General features: G+C 40.8%; 1 protein-coding gene across 2 annotated transcripts in view; it reads left to right on the top strand.

Annotated features, from left to right (window-relative positions):
• Positions 1-8,691: 8,691 nt before the first annotated feature.
• Positions 8,692-16,610, top strand: part of elavl4 (ELAV like neuron-specific RNA binding protein 4) — a 90,631-nt gene continuing 82,712 nt past the window's right edge. For both annotated transcript variants that reach the window (XM_060930856.1, XM_060930857.1), the window contains exons 1-2: positions 8,692-8,739; positions 9,413-9,541. In XM_060930856.1, coding sequence (XP_060786839.1) covers positions 8,692-8,739; positions 9,413-9,541 — 177 coding nt within the window. The remainder of the gene's footprint in view (positions 8,740-9,412; positions 9,542-16,610) is intronic.

The following is a 16,610-nucleotide window of genomic DNA, read 5'->3' as shown; positions in this document are numbered from 1 at the left end:
TGTCTGTTCATGATGGGTCTTGATACACTGACACCAGCCTCAGTCCACTCCTTGTGAAGCTCTCCCAAGTTCTTGAATCAACTTTTCTTGACAATCCTCTCAAGACTGCGGCCATCCCTGTTGCTTGTGCACCTTTTCCAGCCACCCTTTTCAGCAATGACCTTTTGTGGCTTACCCTCCTTGTAGAGGGCATCAGTGATCATCTTCTGGACAACAGTCAAGTCAGCAGTCTTCCCCATGATTGTGGTTGTGTGTACTGAACTAGACCGAGAGATACACTGTGTTCATACTGTTTTACTCAAACTCAAAATGAAATATTCTAATATTTTGAGATGGGTTTTTTTATGTTTTTGTACTGTATGCCATACTGATTAAAATTAAAATAGAAAAATGCTTGAAACACTTTAGCTTCTGTGTAATGAGTCTATAATATATAACATTTTCACTTTCTTAAATAACTGATGGAAAATATTGAACTTTTTCACAATATTCTAATTTTTTGAGATGCACTAGTATGTATGTATATATATATATATATATATATATATATATATATATATATATATATATATATATATATATATAAAATCTGCCAGCTGGGAGGTCCGTATCGTGAAATACCGTGACCGAGGTCTTGCAAATACTGACCGAGGCCACGGACTGACCTTAAACTGGTAAATAGCATATTTATTTTTTTCTTTCCCAAATTCTAACAGAAAATGAGAGCACCCAAAAGGCAAACCATATTTCGAACAAACCTGCTACAAGCTCGTTTTCGGCTTTCTCCTGAAATGTTTTCCTTTATTTCGTCTTCATCAGGGTAGTAAAACTCACTTTTGCTTTCGCTATCCATGCTGTAAAATTAATGCTATTACACTGCGAAATGCGAAAATACATGTTGACAAAAAATTGCTACTATGTTTGTTGCTGTTGTTGTGAATGAGCGAGTCGCCGAAGGTCCATAACCGGGGTCCGGATCGTAGGATTCCAGACCGCTCGCGAGCCAATCAGAGCGCACGATTTGATGGAAACCGGACCACAAAAAAAATAGTTAAATAATACTGGCTGGTGTTCGGGGCGGTACGGTAGTGTAGTGGTTAGCACTGTTGCCTCACAGCAAGAAGGTCCAGGTTTGAGCCCCGTGGCCGGCAAGGGCCTTTCTGTGTGGAGTTTGCATGTTCTCCCCGTGTCCGCGTAGGTTTCCTCTGGGTACTCCGGTTTCCCCCACAGTCCAAAGACATGCAGGTTAGGCTAATTGGTGGCTCTAAATTGACCGTAGGTGTGAATGTGAGTGTGAATGGTTGTCTGTGTCTATGTGTCAGCCCTGCAATGACCTGGCGACTTGTCCAGGGTGTACCCCGCCTTTCGCCCGTAGTCAGCTGGGATAGGCTCCAGCTTGCCCGTGACCCTGTAGAACAGGATAAGCGGCTACAGATAATGGATGGATGGATGGTGTTGGGGCAGCACAGTGGTGTAGTGGTTGGCACTGTCACCTCACAGCAAGAAGGTCCTGGGTTCGAGCCCAGTGGCTGACAAGGGCCTTTCTGTGTGGAGTTTGCATGTTCTCCTCATGTCTGCGTGGGTTTCCTCCGGGTGCTCCGGTTTCCCCCACAGTCCAAAGACATGCAGGTTAGGTTAATTGGTGGCTCTAAATTGACCGTAGGTGTGAGTGTGAATGGTTGTGTCTATGTGTCAGCCCTGCGATGACCTGGTGACTTGTCCAGGGTGTACCCCGCCTCTCACCCATAGTCAGCTGGGATAGACTCCAGCTTGCCCGTGACCCTGCACAGGATAAGCAGTTACAGATAATGAATGAATGAATGAATGGATGACTGGTGTTGAGTGGTATCACATATAAACAGCAAAGTTTCTTTGTTTGTCTTGCGCTAACGTCGCCATTTCTTGACAGATTTTCACCAAATTTGGCAATATGTCCGGGGATGACCTGGAATTTGGCAGATCTAAACAAAGTTCATTTACAGGCCCCAGGGAGGTCCCTGGGGGGCACAACATCCACCCACCCCCTCCCTCAATGCCTTTCATGTTACATTTATCAACATAAACTATTGACAAATCTTCACTAAACTTGGCACGTAGGTACAGGAGATAGCTGCAATTTGGCAGAACTCAGAAATTCCATATTTGGGCCTCAGGGGGTTCCTGGTGGGCCCCTGGGTGGTGGATGTGTGGATTTTTGTTTGTCTTTGGTTAACATCACCATTTCTGTCAGACAGAAATGGTGATGTTAATCAAAGACAAACAAAAATCCACACATCCACCACCCAGATCTTCACCAAATTTGACATGGAAGTCTGGGGGCAACCCAGAATTTTGCAAAACCCAAGCAACGCCGGGTAACCTGCTAGTATCACATATATTCCATTCGGCTAGCATGAACAAGTTGAAGACAAGTTCAGTATCATGCTAGCTGAATGGAATATATCTGACATAAAATGTAAAAAAGAGCCATCCAATATTATTATTGCTATTATTATTATTATTATTATTATTATTATGCATTCCTTTGGGGTGTTCAATGTGTCTTTCTCTTTCAAAATTCTCTTAAAATCTTACGTATTTCAGGAAGCAAACCTGGCAGCCATGTTTGTTTACAAATTGTCACAGTCACTGACTAGCAGAGACATTTTACATCTCTTATGTGTCTCTTTTCCAGTTTTTCAATGTCCACTGGTATGTTTTTCTTTTGTAAATATGTGTGAAGAATATCTAATGAAGTTTTGGTAGCCTTTCGGGTGTTCAGTGTGTCTTTCTCTTTCCCAGCAAACAAAGAAATGCTTCTGCACATGCGCAGCAGAAAACCGTCTCATTGGATATCCGCATCAACTCTGACATGTGACGTCATGTCTTGCCAACCATGCAATATCGTAAACCATATTCAACGCTCATTCTCCATTGGGTAGAGTGATGTAATACATGTAGGATAAGCGATATGCTAACAATATTGCATGCTATCAAACCAAATGAATGAAACCTGCTAGAAGGGAATAAAATACATGTTTTTATTCCATTGAAAAAGTGTCCTGTATGTATAATAATCAAACATACTGTCTTTTTTAAACAGTGTTTCTCAAAATCAGACATTGCTGTATCTAGAACCAAAATATGTTGCTGATTAGAAGGATATTACGCATAAATTTCTACAAAGGTTTATTGTTGGATTTATTTCAGATTTTATTCTAAAAATTGCATAATTCTCATGCCATTTTCATTGCAAGGTATTTTCTTAATTAAACAATAAAGAAATTCAAAACAATTCCATCAAACCTTTCTGTAAAAGTACTTCTCATGAGAGCATTCTCACAGTGAAATAAATAGTCTCATGCTAACAACATCAGAAGACTAGATTTTGGTTATTATTAAGTATGCAGATGTGTGCAGATTGAATTAAACAAAGCCTCATTTGCATTTTCAATTGCCAAAAAACAACTGATTGTGAGATCAATGGTTTTAAAACTCTCTTCCCTTGTGTATTTTAGAGCCAGTAAAATTATAATGTCATGTATTTGAAAGAAAGTTCTTATTTTCTATTACTGTCACAAATAGTTTTTGTTTGAGAAAAATGTAATAATTCAGTATTTTTTTTAACCAATAAAAGCACAATAAGTTAGCTGTTGCTAATAGTTGTCAGTTAGAAATAGCTTGTTCACATAAATTAGCACAAATTAGCGATGATGTACCGGTAGTTTCAGTTACCTACAGCAAATACAAATACGGTTTACAAGTCTGGGTTAAGAAAGCAGTTCAGTAAAAATAGGCTCAGCTTTACCTTAACCCAAAATCTGCCCGTTGCAAATGTATAAATGTATAAAGTCCAGCATGATGATTATTAATCCCAAAAAAATGTACTGTAATAGATAAAAGTAATGCCATACAAGAATCGTTTTTATTGTAGCAGCATTAAAAACACAGTTTCCCCAAATTGTCATTTCAAATTGTCCCCAAAATTTTCTCCAAATTATCCTAAACTGGTCATATATCTCATCATCTCTAGCCGCTTTATCCTTCTACAGGGTCGCAGGCAAGCTGGAGCCTATCCCAGCTGACTACGGGCGAAAGGCGGGGTACACCCTGGACAAGTCGCCAGGTCATCACAGGGCTGACACATAGACACAGACAACCATTCACACTCACACCTACGGTCAATTTAAAGTCACCAGTTAACCTAACCTGCATGTCTTTGGACTGTGGGGGAAACCGGAGCACCCGGAGGAAACCCACGCGGACACGGGGAGAACATGCAAACTCCACACAGAAAGGCCCTCGCCGGCCCCGGGGCTCGAACCCAGGACCTTCTTGCTGTGAGGCGACAGCGCTAACCACTACACCACCGTGCCGCCCTGGTCATATATCACTACATATATTGTCATAAATGCTACATAATATAGTTATGAAAGTGAGCAGACTGGCTGCCTTGGTGTAGGATTTGGATATGAGTACATTATATGTTTTTGAATATATCAGTATTTTAGGTATCATTGATCCAACATACTGTATGCACAACACCCAACCTCCTAAAAAGGAAAGATAGGAGGAAAGAAAAGAAACGACCAAGTTGACTGGGTTAAACAAAAACGTATATCACAAAGATCGCTCTGGCTATACACTCGCAAATTGGATCCATGTTGTTACAGTACTTAGTGTCCTGTAAATTTTCATATCAGTTATAAACTGAATACTACATACTTTTTGACGGGCTTTAGTGAACATAGTATGCAAAGTATGGCATCAACACTAGAACTAATGTTCATTTATCACCTCATTAATGGATGCTACTTCCTTTAATGCACTAAAAATGATCCCACAACCATTTTGATGGTTCTGTAATATGCACTTAGGGATGTAGCCTAAATGTTTTCCATTTGTAAATAAGATATATCGTATAAAACACCAAACTTCTGATGGAAGAAAAGAATCCATTGTCAAGTTTAAATACTTTCCACTTAATATTTCTTTCCTGATATACTGTGACAGGAAAAAAATGGCTGCAGAAATTGCCATCATCAGCTGTTCCTTTCAAAATTGCCATGTCCCTCATGACCAATAGCCTACTATCTGTCTCTTATATGAATTCCTGGACAATTGGAGCATAGTCTAGAGACTGTGTGCCATCAAGCACAATCAAGCCAGACCCTATTCATGTTCTATTAATGTTGCTGCTTTTTTATTAGCCTTTAAATGATTGCCAGGAAGACTGCGTCTCGGGAAGGTACAGCCTCACACTTGCTCTCTTAGGTTGCCAAGCTGCCTGCTAGAAGGAGACAAGGAGAGCTTCTCAAATAAGATAGAATCAGCAATGATTTTTTTAAGCCTTTGATTATACTGTAAACTACAGGAAGCAGAATAGCAAGTGTGGACCAAATATTTCCTAAGTGGATAGTAATTGTGCTGGATAATATCTTGCTCGAATTGAAAATGGACTGGCTGTCTGTGATGTAGTGTCATTTCCTGCCATCACTTAGATGGTTCCATATATATATATATATATATATGCATTTGATAAAGTTGATTTGTATAACCAATGGAAAGTAATTGAAATATGTGCGAAATCTAATTCTTTTTGTTCTCGTGTCCCCAGTGAACGTTCAAGTACTATAAGTTGCCAGCCTACTCAAGCACAGAAGAGTGTTTCGGCGCATGCTGAATCTCTGTGGGTATTCTTTTGACAATTATGATGTGCCTGCAGGAGCAGAATCTGCCTTTTCTTCCTCATCTCTTCACTGCGCCATTCCTGTCATCACTGAACAGATAATTTAATCAACACATCAATCACGCAATTCATGAGCAAAGTTCAAACTATGCACAAGAAAAGTACGGTCCACTTCTTGATCCTCACATGTTTTATAATTGGTTCTCCTGAGATGCAATCGCTTTTCACATCAAAATCAGCTGTAGCTCCGTTTAATATTTCACTCCACTCACCAATATCTCATTATATTGAGACAAAAGGTTGCTAAATGTTTGAGCAGAGTTTTTCATATTGTGCCCATCATACATTGAAAGATACACAAGAAAAATCAAGCTAATATTATTCTGTATGTGTATGTGCATGGGTGTCCCCTCTGGGAGCGCCATGTTTTTGGTAGTGTACAGGGAAACCCTTTTTAACTGGACCATTTTGGGACAGCGTGCATGTAGCTTCTCTGCAAACGGCAGGTCATGCATGGAGAAAGCTGTCCGCAGGGGACACCAAGCTTCGAGCAGGCTTCAGGAAAGCACATAGAGTCACTATGGTGACAGCAATCAGACGCCTCATGGGACTGGAGCGGACAGAAGAATGGGGAAGAGACACAGCTGACAGTGAAATCAAGCAGCAGACTCCATGATTCATGTGGCAACCAATCCTGGTACACATGCACATGTATGCACTCTCATACACGCATGCTCAGACACTCAGAAGTGAATAATAATAATAATAATTTAAAAAAACAGCTCCATTAGAAAAACATGGAACTGTGGACCCTTGTTTTCTCTGTCTTGCCTTTGGCTGCATTACACCCTAACAGATGGGCTGGTGTCACTAGGCTGCTATTAACTGGACACTTGCCTCTCCTGTGGCATGGAGACCAAAGCATGCTGCACTATATGCAGTGAGAAACTCACCGAGCCAGGTGCATTTACGCCCGATATCATTTTTAAACCACCTTCGAAATGTATGCTTCTTGTTAAAAGCAAAATAATCAGATCATTTTACGTAGATAGGCAAACTATCTCCATTTTCACTGCCATGCAATCTCTTAGTAACTGCTCAGTATTAGATCATCATGCTGCATCTTTGAATAAAGTCTGACCTCATGGCGCGTCATTGATATTTTGGGACAATGACTGAATCATATTAAAATGAGGTCATTTCTTTGTATTCACAGTCGAAGAGCGTGCATCGGCCTCCTAAACAAATATAGCTGATAAAAGAAAAACAGGCAATAAAACAACGAAATAACAATAAAAAGGAAAAAAAAAGTTTGAATGCAATGTAGTTACGAATAGATAAAGAGCAGAATCGTGTTTATTCACAAATCGGTTACTTGTAGTATATCCATTTTAGTTGTATTCAAATTTAAGTTATATTGTTTGTAATGTGACCACGAATAGGATTGGCGTTTAAAAAAATTAAAAAAGCTTTGTGGTGCATTAAAACCAGTAAGAAAATCAATTTACTTGACGTTCATGATAGACAAAAACATGCTTACTTTATTCACATTCAACTACTAGGAAGCTTTACTATCGCACATTTCTTTTCAGATTTCCATTTTATTGTACTTAGTGCTTAGTTTAATCTGCCACTTGGAAAATGTGAGATGTTTCTCATGTTTCCAGTGGTTTTTTTTTTTTTTTAATGGCTGCGATAACATTATTATTAATCATCGATCGGTTACAATGCCCAGCTTAAAGCTAAAGTAAAAAGCATGATCAGAAAACAAATAATACCAAATATTAATGCAGACAGCGATCGTATTACTTCGATTTTCCTGAAATCGTTTGTATTTAAGAATTGTTGTTTTCAAGCTGTAGTTGTTGACAACGCAGTGAAACCCGTCTCTTTCGATTCACCTGTAAACATTCACTTTTGAACATAAATCAAACGAATGCAACATTTTCAGCTGTAGAGAAACCTCGTCTTTTGCATCACACAATATCGGCCTCGTGTTAACACATCCTGAATCGGAAGTCAATATAAGCTGCCACTTCACACCACTTCAGACACGTCTAGATTTTTGTAAGAATATTTATCTTTCGAATGGTGCCTAAGGACCCCAGCGGCATGTCTTTGATGGTGTTGTTAATGTTCTTGCTGCATTAAAGTGGAGTGCCAATCCTACGCAGATCAAATTTATCCGAAGCATGACGGATAGGTGAAAATGGAGTCGAGAATGGGCCAAGCATCTTGCGTAGCCTCCGAGCAGCAGGAGCAGTGAGCCGAGCTCGACGCTCGGGAGCAAGGCACCGGTGAGAAAGCAGATGTGCCCATGTTACATTTGTTAGAACAGTCTTCTCACCTTGTGGTAACACTGCGAACTGTAGCTGCAGGAGAGCGTGATCGCCAAAGAGAGATGGAGAGAGGGAAAGAGGGTGAGGAAGGAGGGGGGAGGAGAGAGAGAGAGAGAGAGAGAGACAGGAAGGGAGGGAGGGAGGGAGAAGAAGGAGAGAGAAAGCAAGGGATAGGGTCGAGGGGGAGCTAGAGAGAGAGAGGAGTTTAAACTAAGAGCTATGTTTTGGGACGGAGTAATCTGCTAGAGAGCAGTGTGTGGATCGGAGCGCATTGTGCGAGTGAGTGTGCGGGGGACAGATAAGGAAAGAAGCCCGCCAGACCGGCTGCTTGTTTTAATGTGCTGACTCTGGGGAGATTAAAAAAATATATATTGACTCTTCACTTGTGTGCCGTGAGCCAGGACACGAGCTGCACATTTAACAGAGGTGCACCAAAAAACAGGGTGTGAAAGCGGACAAAACACATCCAAGCAAAACAGTCCATTTAGAGGATTTTTTTTCCTCCCTTTCTCCTTTTTTTTTTTAAACCCGTTTCCTTTTTCTTTCGCTGGGACCGTTCCCCGTTTCCGGTAGAGACAGTGAAAAAGGAAGGGAGACTTCCACTGACGGACAGCCACTAGAGCAAGTACACAGAGGCAAGAGGACCAAAAAAACCCCAAAACGAAACAGTCGCTGATAACCAAGATGTTCGAAATCAGCCGAACCCTGAACGCCGCCTTGTTGAGCAATGAGGTAAAGCCACGCGATTTGCTTCTTCCTTCACCTCGCTTCTCTCAGTGTGTGAGTGTGTATGTCGCCAACCATCCCCTCGGGTGTGCCGTTCTGTGTGTCTGTGCTGTATTAACGTACCCATGCTTATAGAACGTGGCAGCTGCAAGCCGTTACAGCTTCATGTCCAGGGACCGAGTGAGTGTGCATAGGTTTAGATCCAGGGCTGTTTGAGGATGGAGAGAGCTGCACTGCTCTCTGTAATGGATGAGAGCCTAGACTTGCTGTCTCTCCCACACACACACACACACACACACACACACGAAATCATTTCATTTTCTCATTTACTCAAAGCAAGATGGTTCTAACTGCTGAGCTTGCTTGATGACTTGCCCATCTGGGGCTCACACTGTGTGTGCATGTGTTTATGTGCGTGTGGGTGTGTGTTTGTGTGTGTGCGTGTCTGTGTGCGCGCGCACGCGTGTGTGTGTGTACGAACGTGCTAGCACAAGCGTGAACGCGAGCACACGGCTGCCTATCGCTGTAGCTGTCCACCCTTTCTCACTCTGTCCTCTCATCTATATCCTTCTTTCTTTTTGCTCCCTCTCTTTTTACCATTCTATTTTGTTCCTCTTTCCCTTTTCCCTCTTTTGTTTCTTTGTCTCGTCCTGTGTGTGATCGTGCACCTTGCAAGCAGTATCTGAAGATGATGGTAAGGTACTCCCAGTACTCTGCACTAGCCCAGGCTGAAGGCTCCATCCCAGGCATGGGCTCCCTGCTTTTACCCCACGATCCATCCAGCCAGCCGGGGGCCAGGTCACTGGGGGTAAGAGGATAGACAGATGCGTGTGTGTCAGAGAATGAAAGAAAACAACAACAACCACAACAACAACAAAGGAAGTATTATAATAGTTACTCAATTTAGGCAAATGAGTGCAGCCCTGAGGCTTTATTAGCAACTGTTTTCATGCTTTCTTGTGTAATGACTATTTATATCACTAACATTAACAGCAGAGACAGAAAGAGAGGGAACAACTGACGACTGACTACTTTGTGCATGCAGTGTGCGTTTATACTTTGTGTGCGAAATTGAAAGCATGTGTGTATGTTTGCGTGGGTGAGTTTATGTATGCATGCAACTCGTCATATTGAGATATGCAAGGTTGCTTGTAGGTGAAGCGTAAGTGGATTGCGTAAGACGTGTCCTTGAATTTTTAAACTTTTTTTTTTTTTCCCAGTGAACCATCTTTGTGCACTAGACCCTTTTAGAGTGAGTCAGTTTGTTGACGTGAAAGTGTTTCAGCATGCTGCATTGTTGGACAGCATTTCCAACTGCATATAACATTTTCATATGTTCATTACAGAAGCGTTTAGATTTTCTTTCTTTTTTTTTTAAAGGCACATGACAAAAACACAACTGACAGTTTAGCTGTATGATAGTTAGCTTTCACTTTGTATAAAAATTGTAATACAAAGTGGGCTTGTAGTTCACTTTTTTCTACAAATCTACAAATGGTGATGGCATTCTAATGCATATAATAATAATAATAATAATAATATGAGCCATAATTCTAAAAAGCATTTACAGCACTGCTATAGAACAGGTCACTTGCCATCTTAATCAGAATAGTTTCATTTGCATCAGTTAAACACCGTGTGACAAAACCGTGATAAAATAGCCTCTTATTTTGTGTTAGTCGTGCAATATGACAGTGATCTGATGTCGTGGTTCTGGCACGAGAGCCGATTTGATTGAGGAAAAGAAAACTCGTGCAGAGCAGGAAAGCCATGACAGACTGGTTACGGTATGCGACAGTCGATTAAAAGTAAATCCCTGACTCGGTGCATTAAATCGACATGAAGCTGTGGGTGTCTAATCTGTGATGGGCTCTTGTTCCCCACAAAACAGGATCAGCCTGCCTGAAGCTGCAGCACTTTCTTACACGAAACATGGCACTAGTGACTGTGCTGGAGCTCCTCTGCCAACACACACACACACACACACACACACACACACACACACTGTGATGGCCTGGTGTGTGTTTGGCTAAAGAAACAGCTAAGCAGTATTTACCAGATTCAGCAGATACTAAGATCTTTACTTGAAAACCCTTGTGTGCATCTGAGCAGTGTTATGTTTTATGAACACAGCAGAATTGTTATTATCATTTTGGATGGTTTTCCCCCCCTTTCTCCTTTTAGTTTGAAGAAATAAATCAATTAAACTGAAATAAAAACCATTTTAATAAGACTCACCCTCAAATTTTTCTAGTCATGGGTTTATGAATTCTCATTTTGCTGAAGAAAGCCAGTCAAGCATCTCCAGCTCAATCGATACGTCATAAATTAGTAAAAATAAGAGAATGCTTCACATGATTTATGCCTTCATTTGGGAAATGGGCAGAAAGACAAATACTTTCTATTATCTGAAATTAGTAGTACACAGATGTCGCATACTAAAATGTAATAAAACGATTATAATGCATTTGCGTCATTCATTATTGAATCCTGGTGCACCAAGAGCACTAAGATTTCCAAAACAGAACCGTCCTAATGAATTAAATGGTTCTGTTTTAAACTGCAGGTCTGATTCATTGTTTTGGTGCTAAGAATGTGACCGAGTATAGTCGAATATGCTATGTTGAGCATCAGCTCGGCGGAAAAAAAAAAAAAAATCATACACAAGCTACGATTCTTATATTTAAACGTGTTTCAGATAATTAAGCGAGTTAAAACAGACCATCGTTACTGTGATTAATGGTACCTTCATTAAGTGAAGCCAGATCATTTGCATACATTAGAACAGTGTGAGGCAGGAGGTAAGAGGCTATCTGCAAGCGTGCTTCATGAAGCAGACACATATTTCCAGCAAATTAATTCACAAGCTCTCTATGCATTAGCCTGCGTTCAGAGAGCATGGGGGAAAAAAAAAGCAAGAAATCTAAAATATTTGATATACACGCTTCCACTGTGTACAAAATTACCATATATTGTGTAAGATTGTCACATAACTTTTCTATTTCAATATAGCCTAATATCACTGAGATAGATAGATAGATAGATAGATAGATAGATAGATAGATAGATCTCAAAATCCAGAATGTTAGTCAAAATTCTTCATCCATCAGCCAGGGTAAAACAAAGCGCGCATCATTATTAAAATGAATGGAACACTGAAAGAATCAATAAATCACAAGTGCATCATGATAATGAAGCTGCCATTAATATACAGTGTTTGAGCAAAAAGCAGTTCATTAGTGTAGCAGCTAATGGCTGTCGCATTAGAACGCCGTGCCATCCCAGCTCACAATTTCTCTGAAAGCTGGCGAAACACTGAAATAGCATTCGATCAGGAGGAACAAATGCAGAGTTTTTTGGATGGAGAACTGGTGACACATGACCGGTGCTCCACATGCTGTGCTACATTGAGCATAGTTTGATTCACAGCACTGGTAGATATTCAACATGGAAACGCAAATGTTTTCCGAAAGAGAGGAAGAGCCAGTAATGGGAAATGTATTGTGATGAAAACCCAGTGCCAAAGGCGAGCGGCTGCGTGACTGGACAATGCTATAGATAGAAAACAAACTGCATGCAGGGTTTGAAAAAGTGTGATTGTGATGAGGAAATTCATTGACGCACATGTGATGTTCTTTTATAGCTGTTCCATCTCACTGGGTGTTTTTTTTTTCTAACTTCATTTTCAGCCATTTTGACGAGGTTATGATTTCCCCTGAACTCATTTGAAGGAGCAGAGAGGCAAGCGGTGAGGTGGGGGAATTGTGGCGCGATTGGCAAATGTCTGTTGGCAGTGTTCGAGACAGGCAGGGTCAGCTCTATTTCACAACAGTGATTAGCTCGGCCCATCTGCCGGGCCGAGTGGCTCCTCCTGCTGTGATTGCACTGTTTCTCTGCTTAATGTAGCCCAGGAAATTAGTTCATTTGTGATGCTCAACCCCAGGCCCACTGATCCACAACCAGGTGCGGCATTCTATTGCGCACAAAGCCGCAATGAGTGCGCGAGCGTGTGCGTGTGTGTGTGTGTGTGCATGTGTTTCTATGTGCAAAAGAGGCAAAGCATCCAGGGAAGCAGACTCATCAACCACACCAGCATTTCAGCACAATAGCGGTAGATTGCGCTCGATCACATTCTTGCATGAAAGTACGGTTTTTATTTTTCTTGTTTTAGAAGCCATTTCATTGCAGTTTAATCATTTTCATTCCAATCAGCATCATGCCATTACCTTTTATATGTCATTTATTGATTAATGAAATGATAATAATTAGACTTAATTTTGGTTCATATATATATACACACACACATACAGAGCTGTGCAAAAGTCTTAGGCACGCAATTTTTTTTCATACAAACTTATAGATTTCTATTTTATCGAGTCAGTACGAAAACATTTTCGAGTTCCAAATGTTCGTTTTCCAACAGAAAATTTACTGTTGCAGAAAAAAATTGTTTGTATCTGAGCAGCATATTACATAAGAGATAATTTTTCAGATGAAAAACGAAAACATAATGAAGGCTGCTGGGTTTTGGTGCAGAATTAAGAAGCGAGTGTGACAGTCAAAGTGTCCAGAAGAACTGTGGCTGGTTCTGTAAGATGCTCAGTAAAACCTACAGCTCATTTCCTTATCAAACTGCACTCATTGTACCTGAGACTACTATTTTTTTAAAGCAAAGGGTCTTCTCACACCAAACATTGACTTTGTTTAATTTATTATGGCTTACTGCTGTTTATAGTATTTTTTAATGTTGAAACATTTCATTTCATTTCATTATTTTTAAGCCATTTTTGTTCTACAGCATTTCTTTACATGTGCTTAAGACTTTTGCACAGAACTGTGTATATATATATATATATATATATATATATATATATATATATATATATATATATATATATATATATGTGTGTGTGTGTGTGTGTGTGTGTGTGTTGTGTTCTCAGTGTCCAATTATAGCACATCTACAACACTCTTTGGCTATTACAGCATATTATAACAGCTATTAAAGCTATAGGTCAACCACAGGTCACCACACACACACACACACACACAACTGTGCAAATCACAGGCAGGTGAACAGCAACTCCAGAGCTGTGAAATAGCATTAAAAAAAATCACTATTATTGCTTTCAAATACACTTTAAGCATTAACAAAGGATTTAGCGTTCGATTTTAAAAAAATCAAAACCAGAGTGAATTGACCGTCTTGTAAAACAGTAAAGTACCACCAGTCCCAAAAAATCAGTCTGGCCCGAACTACAAAGTAAAGCTTATTCAAGATTGTCTCAGTAACATCACCTGACCACTCAGTCTCGTTCATAAATGATTTACAGTCTCTTCTTCCAATTATGCTGAACGACAGGAAGTCGCCTTCAGAGCAATGAAGATCTGTGAGACAGCACACACACAGACAGGGTTGGAACTAGAGCTGGAAGAGGAAAAGGACAAAATGACACGTGCGGTTATTTAATTCAGAAAATCGACTTAGTGATGTTTAAATAGTTCAACGGTGTTGCGAGTCTAAATTACAAAGCATCTTAAAAATACGGGGTTGGGATCAAATGAGAGTGGCAGTTACGTATGTTAGTGAAAGAGACGTGCTGAGCTGGAAGGGGTCAGTGCGAGATGGTGGAGCAGGTGTCCAGCCAGGCGAAGCGAGATTCGGAGCAGCCCACTCCAGTCCGCCCTCAGTTCCCATTTCCTGAGGAAGACAGGTGGCATGTACTGGTGCTACGGCCCTCTGTAGAGCACTAATCAGAGAGATAGCCTGAAATTATCCAGTGATGAATCACAGAGTAGCAGATTATAGCTCAAAACACTGACTTGCTTTAATTTTCCCACTGTTTGCACTGCCATAGCGCTATCTGGCTGCTGTCGATGAGGACCAAAGGGAGATGGCCGTGTGCCATGAAAAGCTTTGAATTAGACAGCTTTCCCTCTCTCTCTCACTCTTTGAAAAGAAAACAAAGGGAGCAGTGACTGAGAGAGAGGGGTCAGCGTGATGTATGCAGGTACCTTGACCTGGAAGAAAAAAGCCTGTGATTTCAGCAGCAACAGGAGGGCAGTGGGTGGGCAGGATGGCACCAAAGGAGAAGCTACTACTCATGGCTCATCTCTCTCTCTCTCTCTCTCTCTCTCTCTCTCTCTCTCTCTCACACACACACACACACACAATGTAGTATTTTCAGTTGTGATTATTGTGATGAAAATGAAGATAATAAAGGTAAAATCAGTGACGAGTGAAAGTTTTGTGATATAATACTGTCATCAAAACATACATTACACAATGGGAAAATCTATTAAAAAAGGAATTGCTTTTGTAGCACAAATACTCTAGCGTTCAAATTGTAGATTACTATTTAAAATTCAGTAGGTTTTTTTTTCTTACATAATTACTGTTTCTAGTTAATCCAGCAACCCTGGTGTGATATTGTTCCCTAATAATCTAAACCTAATGGAATTATTATAATTATTTACTGTCTTCTACCTATTTTATGATCATTTAAGCTCAGCTAAAAGAGCGATTCATAATGAGAAATACTGAAGAGTAAAACAGGACACGAGCGTGTGAATGCCTACTAGTTGTTTTACCCTCGCCTGCCTAAGTACTGTAATTAACATTTTTTGTTAATTGAAGACAAGCTAGGCAAAAGGGCTGCACTGTATAGAAAATCAGTCTCTCATTAATCTCTCTCTCTCTCTCTCTGTCTCTCAGCCTATGCAGAAACAAAGGGTGTATTATCTGACTTGTGCAGGTCAGACCACTGCTTTGGATTTGGACACTGAAAATAACATGCAGGATAACAAGAAGAGTAGAGTATTCTTGTTCTGTTTCTATCTCAAAGCCACAAATCTGACCCGATCGATACACCTGCTTCTGTAGACTAATCACCTCTCATAATCAGACAGCCATCACAGAGCTGGATGAGCGAAGCTGCTGTGACTCATAGGTTGGTGATAAAGTGATAAATGTGGCCAGCGCATGAATGATAGGCTGCACCCGAGAGCTGACACGTTGACAAACGGCGCTGCTTCCACTAAATTGATAGATTCTTAGTCCATACGTTTTATCGATCTGCTAATTGTTCGGGGGGGTTGGAAGCAGTTGGCGTTGTGAATAAATGATGGATGTCTGTGGCATGCATCGGCTGCTGTGGAAGACCTCAGAGGCGTGGTGTTGCTTCCCTTAATCGTCCTATTCGCAGCCCTGAGGAGCCGTTAGTCCCTGCTAGCACTCTCTTCACATTAATAATGCAGTTTCTCTAACAGCAGCATTCAGCTCTAAATGCTCCACAGTAGAGGCTGTCCAAAACATCAATAGCCGCTATGTGAAATAACCCCATTTGATGCTGGGGAAAAGAGAAAAGTTACAAATGATAATTAATCCTTAAGGCATTCTTTCTGGAGCTACAGTGACTTCCCATCTCTCTCTCTCTCTCTCTCTCTCTCTCTCTCTCTCTCTCTCTCTCTCTCTGGTGCCATGACTTTTTTTTGGAGGCTAGCAGCAGTGACGGGGAGGGGTGCAGGATGGAGAAGGGAGGTGGAGAATTACTAATGCTGTTTTTTTTCCAGAGTTTGACATGACAAGGTGACAGAGGATGTACAAACAAGCAGAGATGGGCAGGAGGCAGGAGAGCGGAGATGCAGACGGATATAGCTTGAACATCCGTTTAATTTCACTCTGGAGATCGGAAGGTCATAGCAAAACAGCAGAGCGCACTCTTACTGTGTAGCAAACACAAACAATTAATTCCCATGCTCTCAGTACTGATACTGCATGCAAAATTTATTAATCTTCTCGTCATGGCTGAGACCGTTATTACACACGTATGTATGTGTGCTAATTGAAAAATTACAACAGATTGGTGCAGTAGCTA

This window comes from Neoarius graeffei, chromosome 10 (assembly GCF_027579695.1).
Source record: "Neoarius graeffei isolate fNeoGra1 chromosome 10, fNeoGra1.pri, whole genome shotgun sequence".
NCBI lineage: Eukaryota > Metazoa > Chordata > Actinopteri > Siluriformes > Ariidae > Neoarius > Neoarius graeffei.
This window is presented reverse-complemented; position numbering and strand designations above follow the sequence as displayed.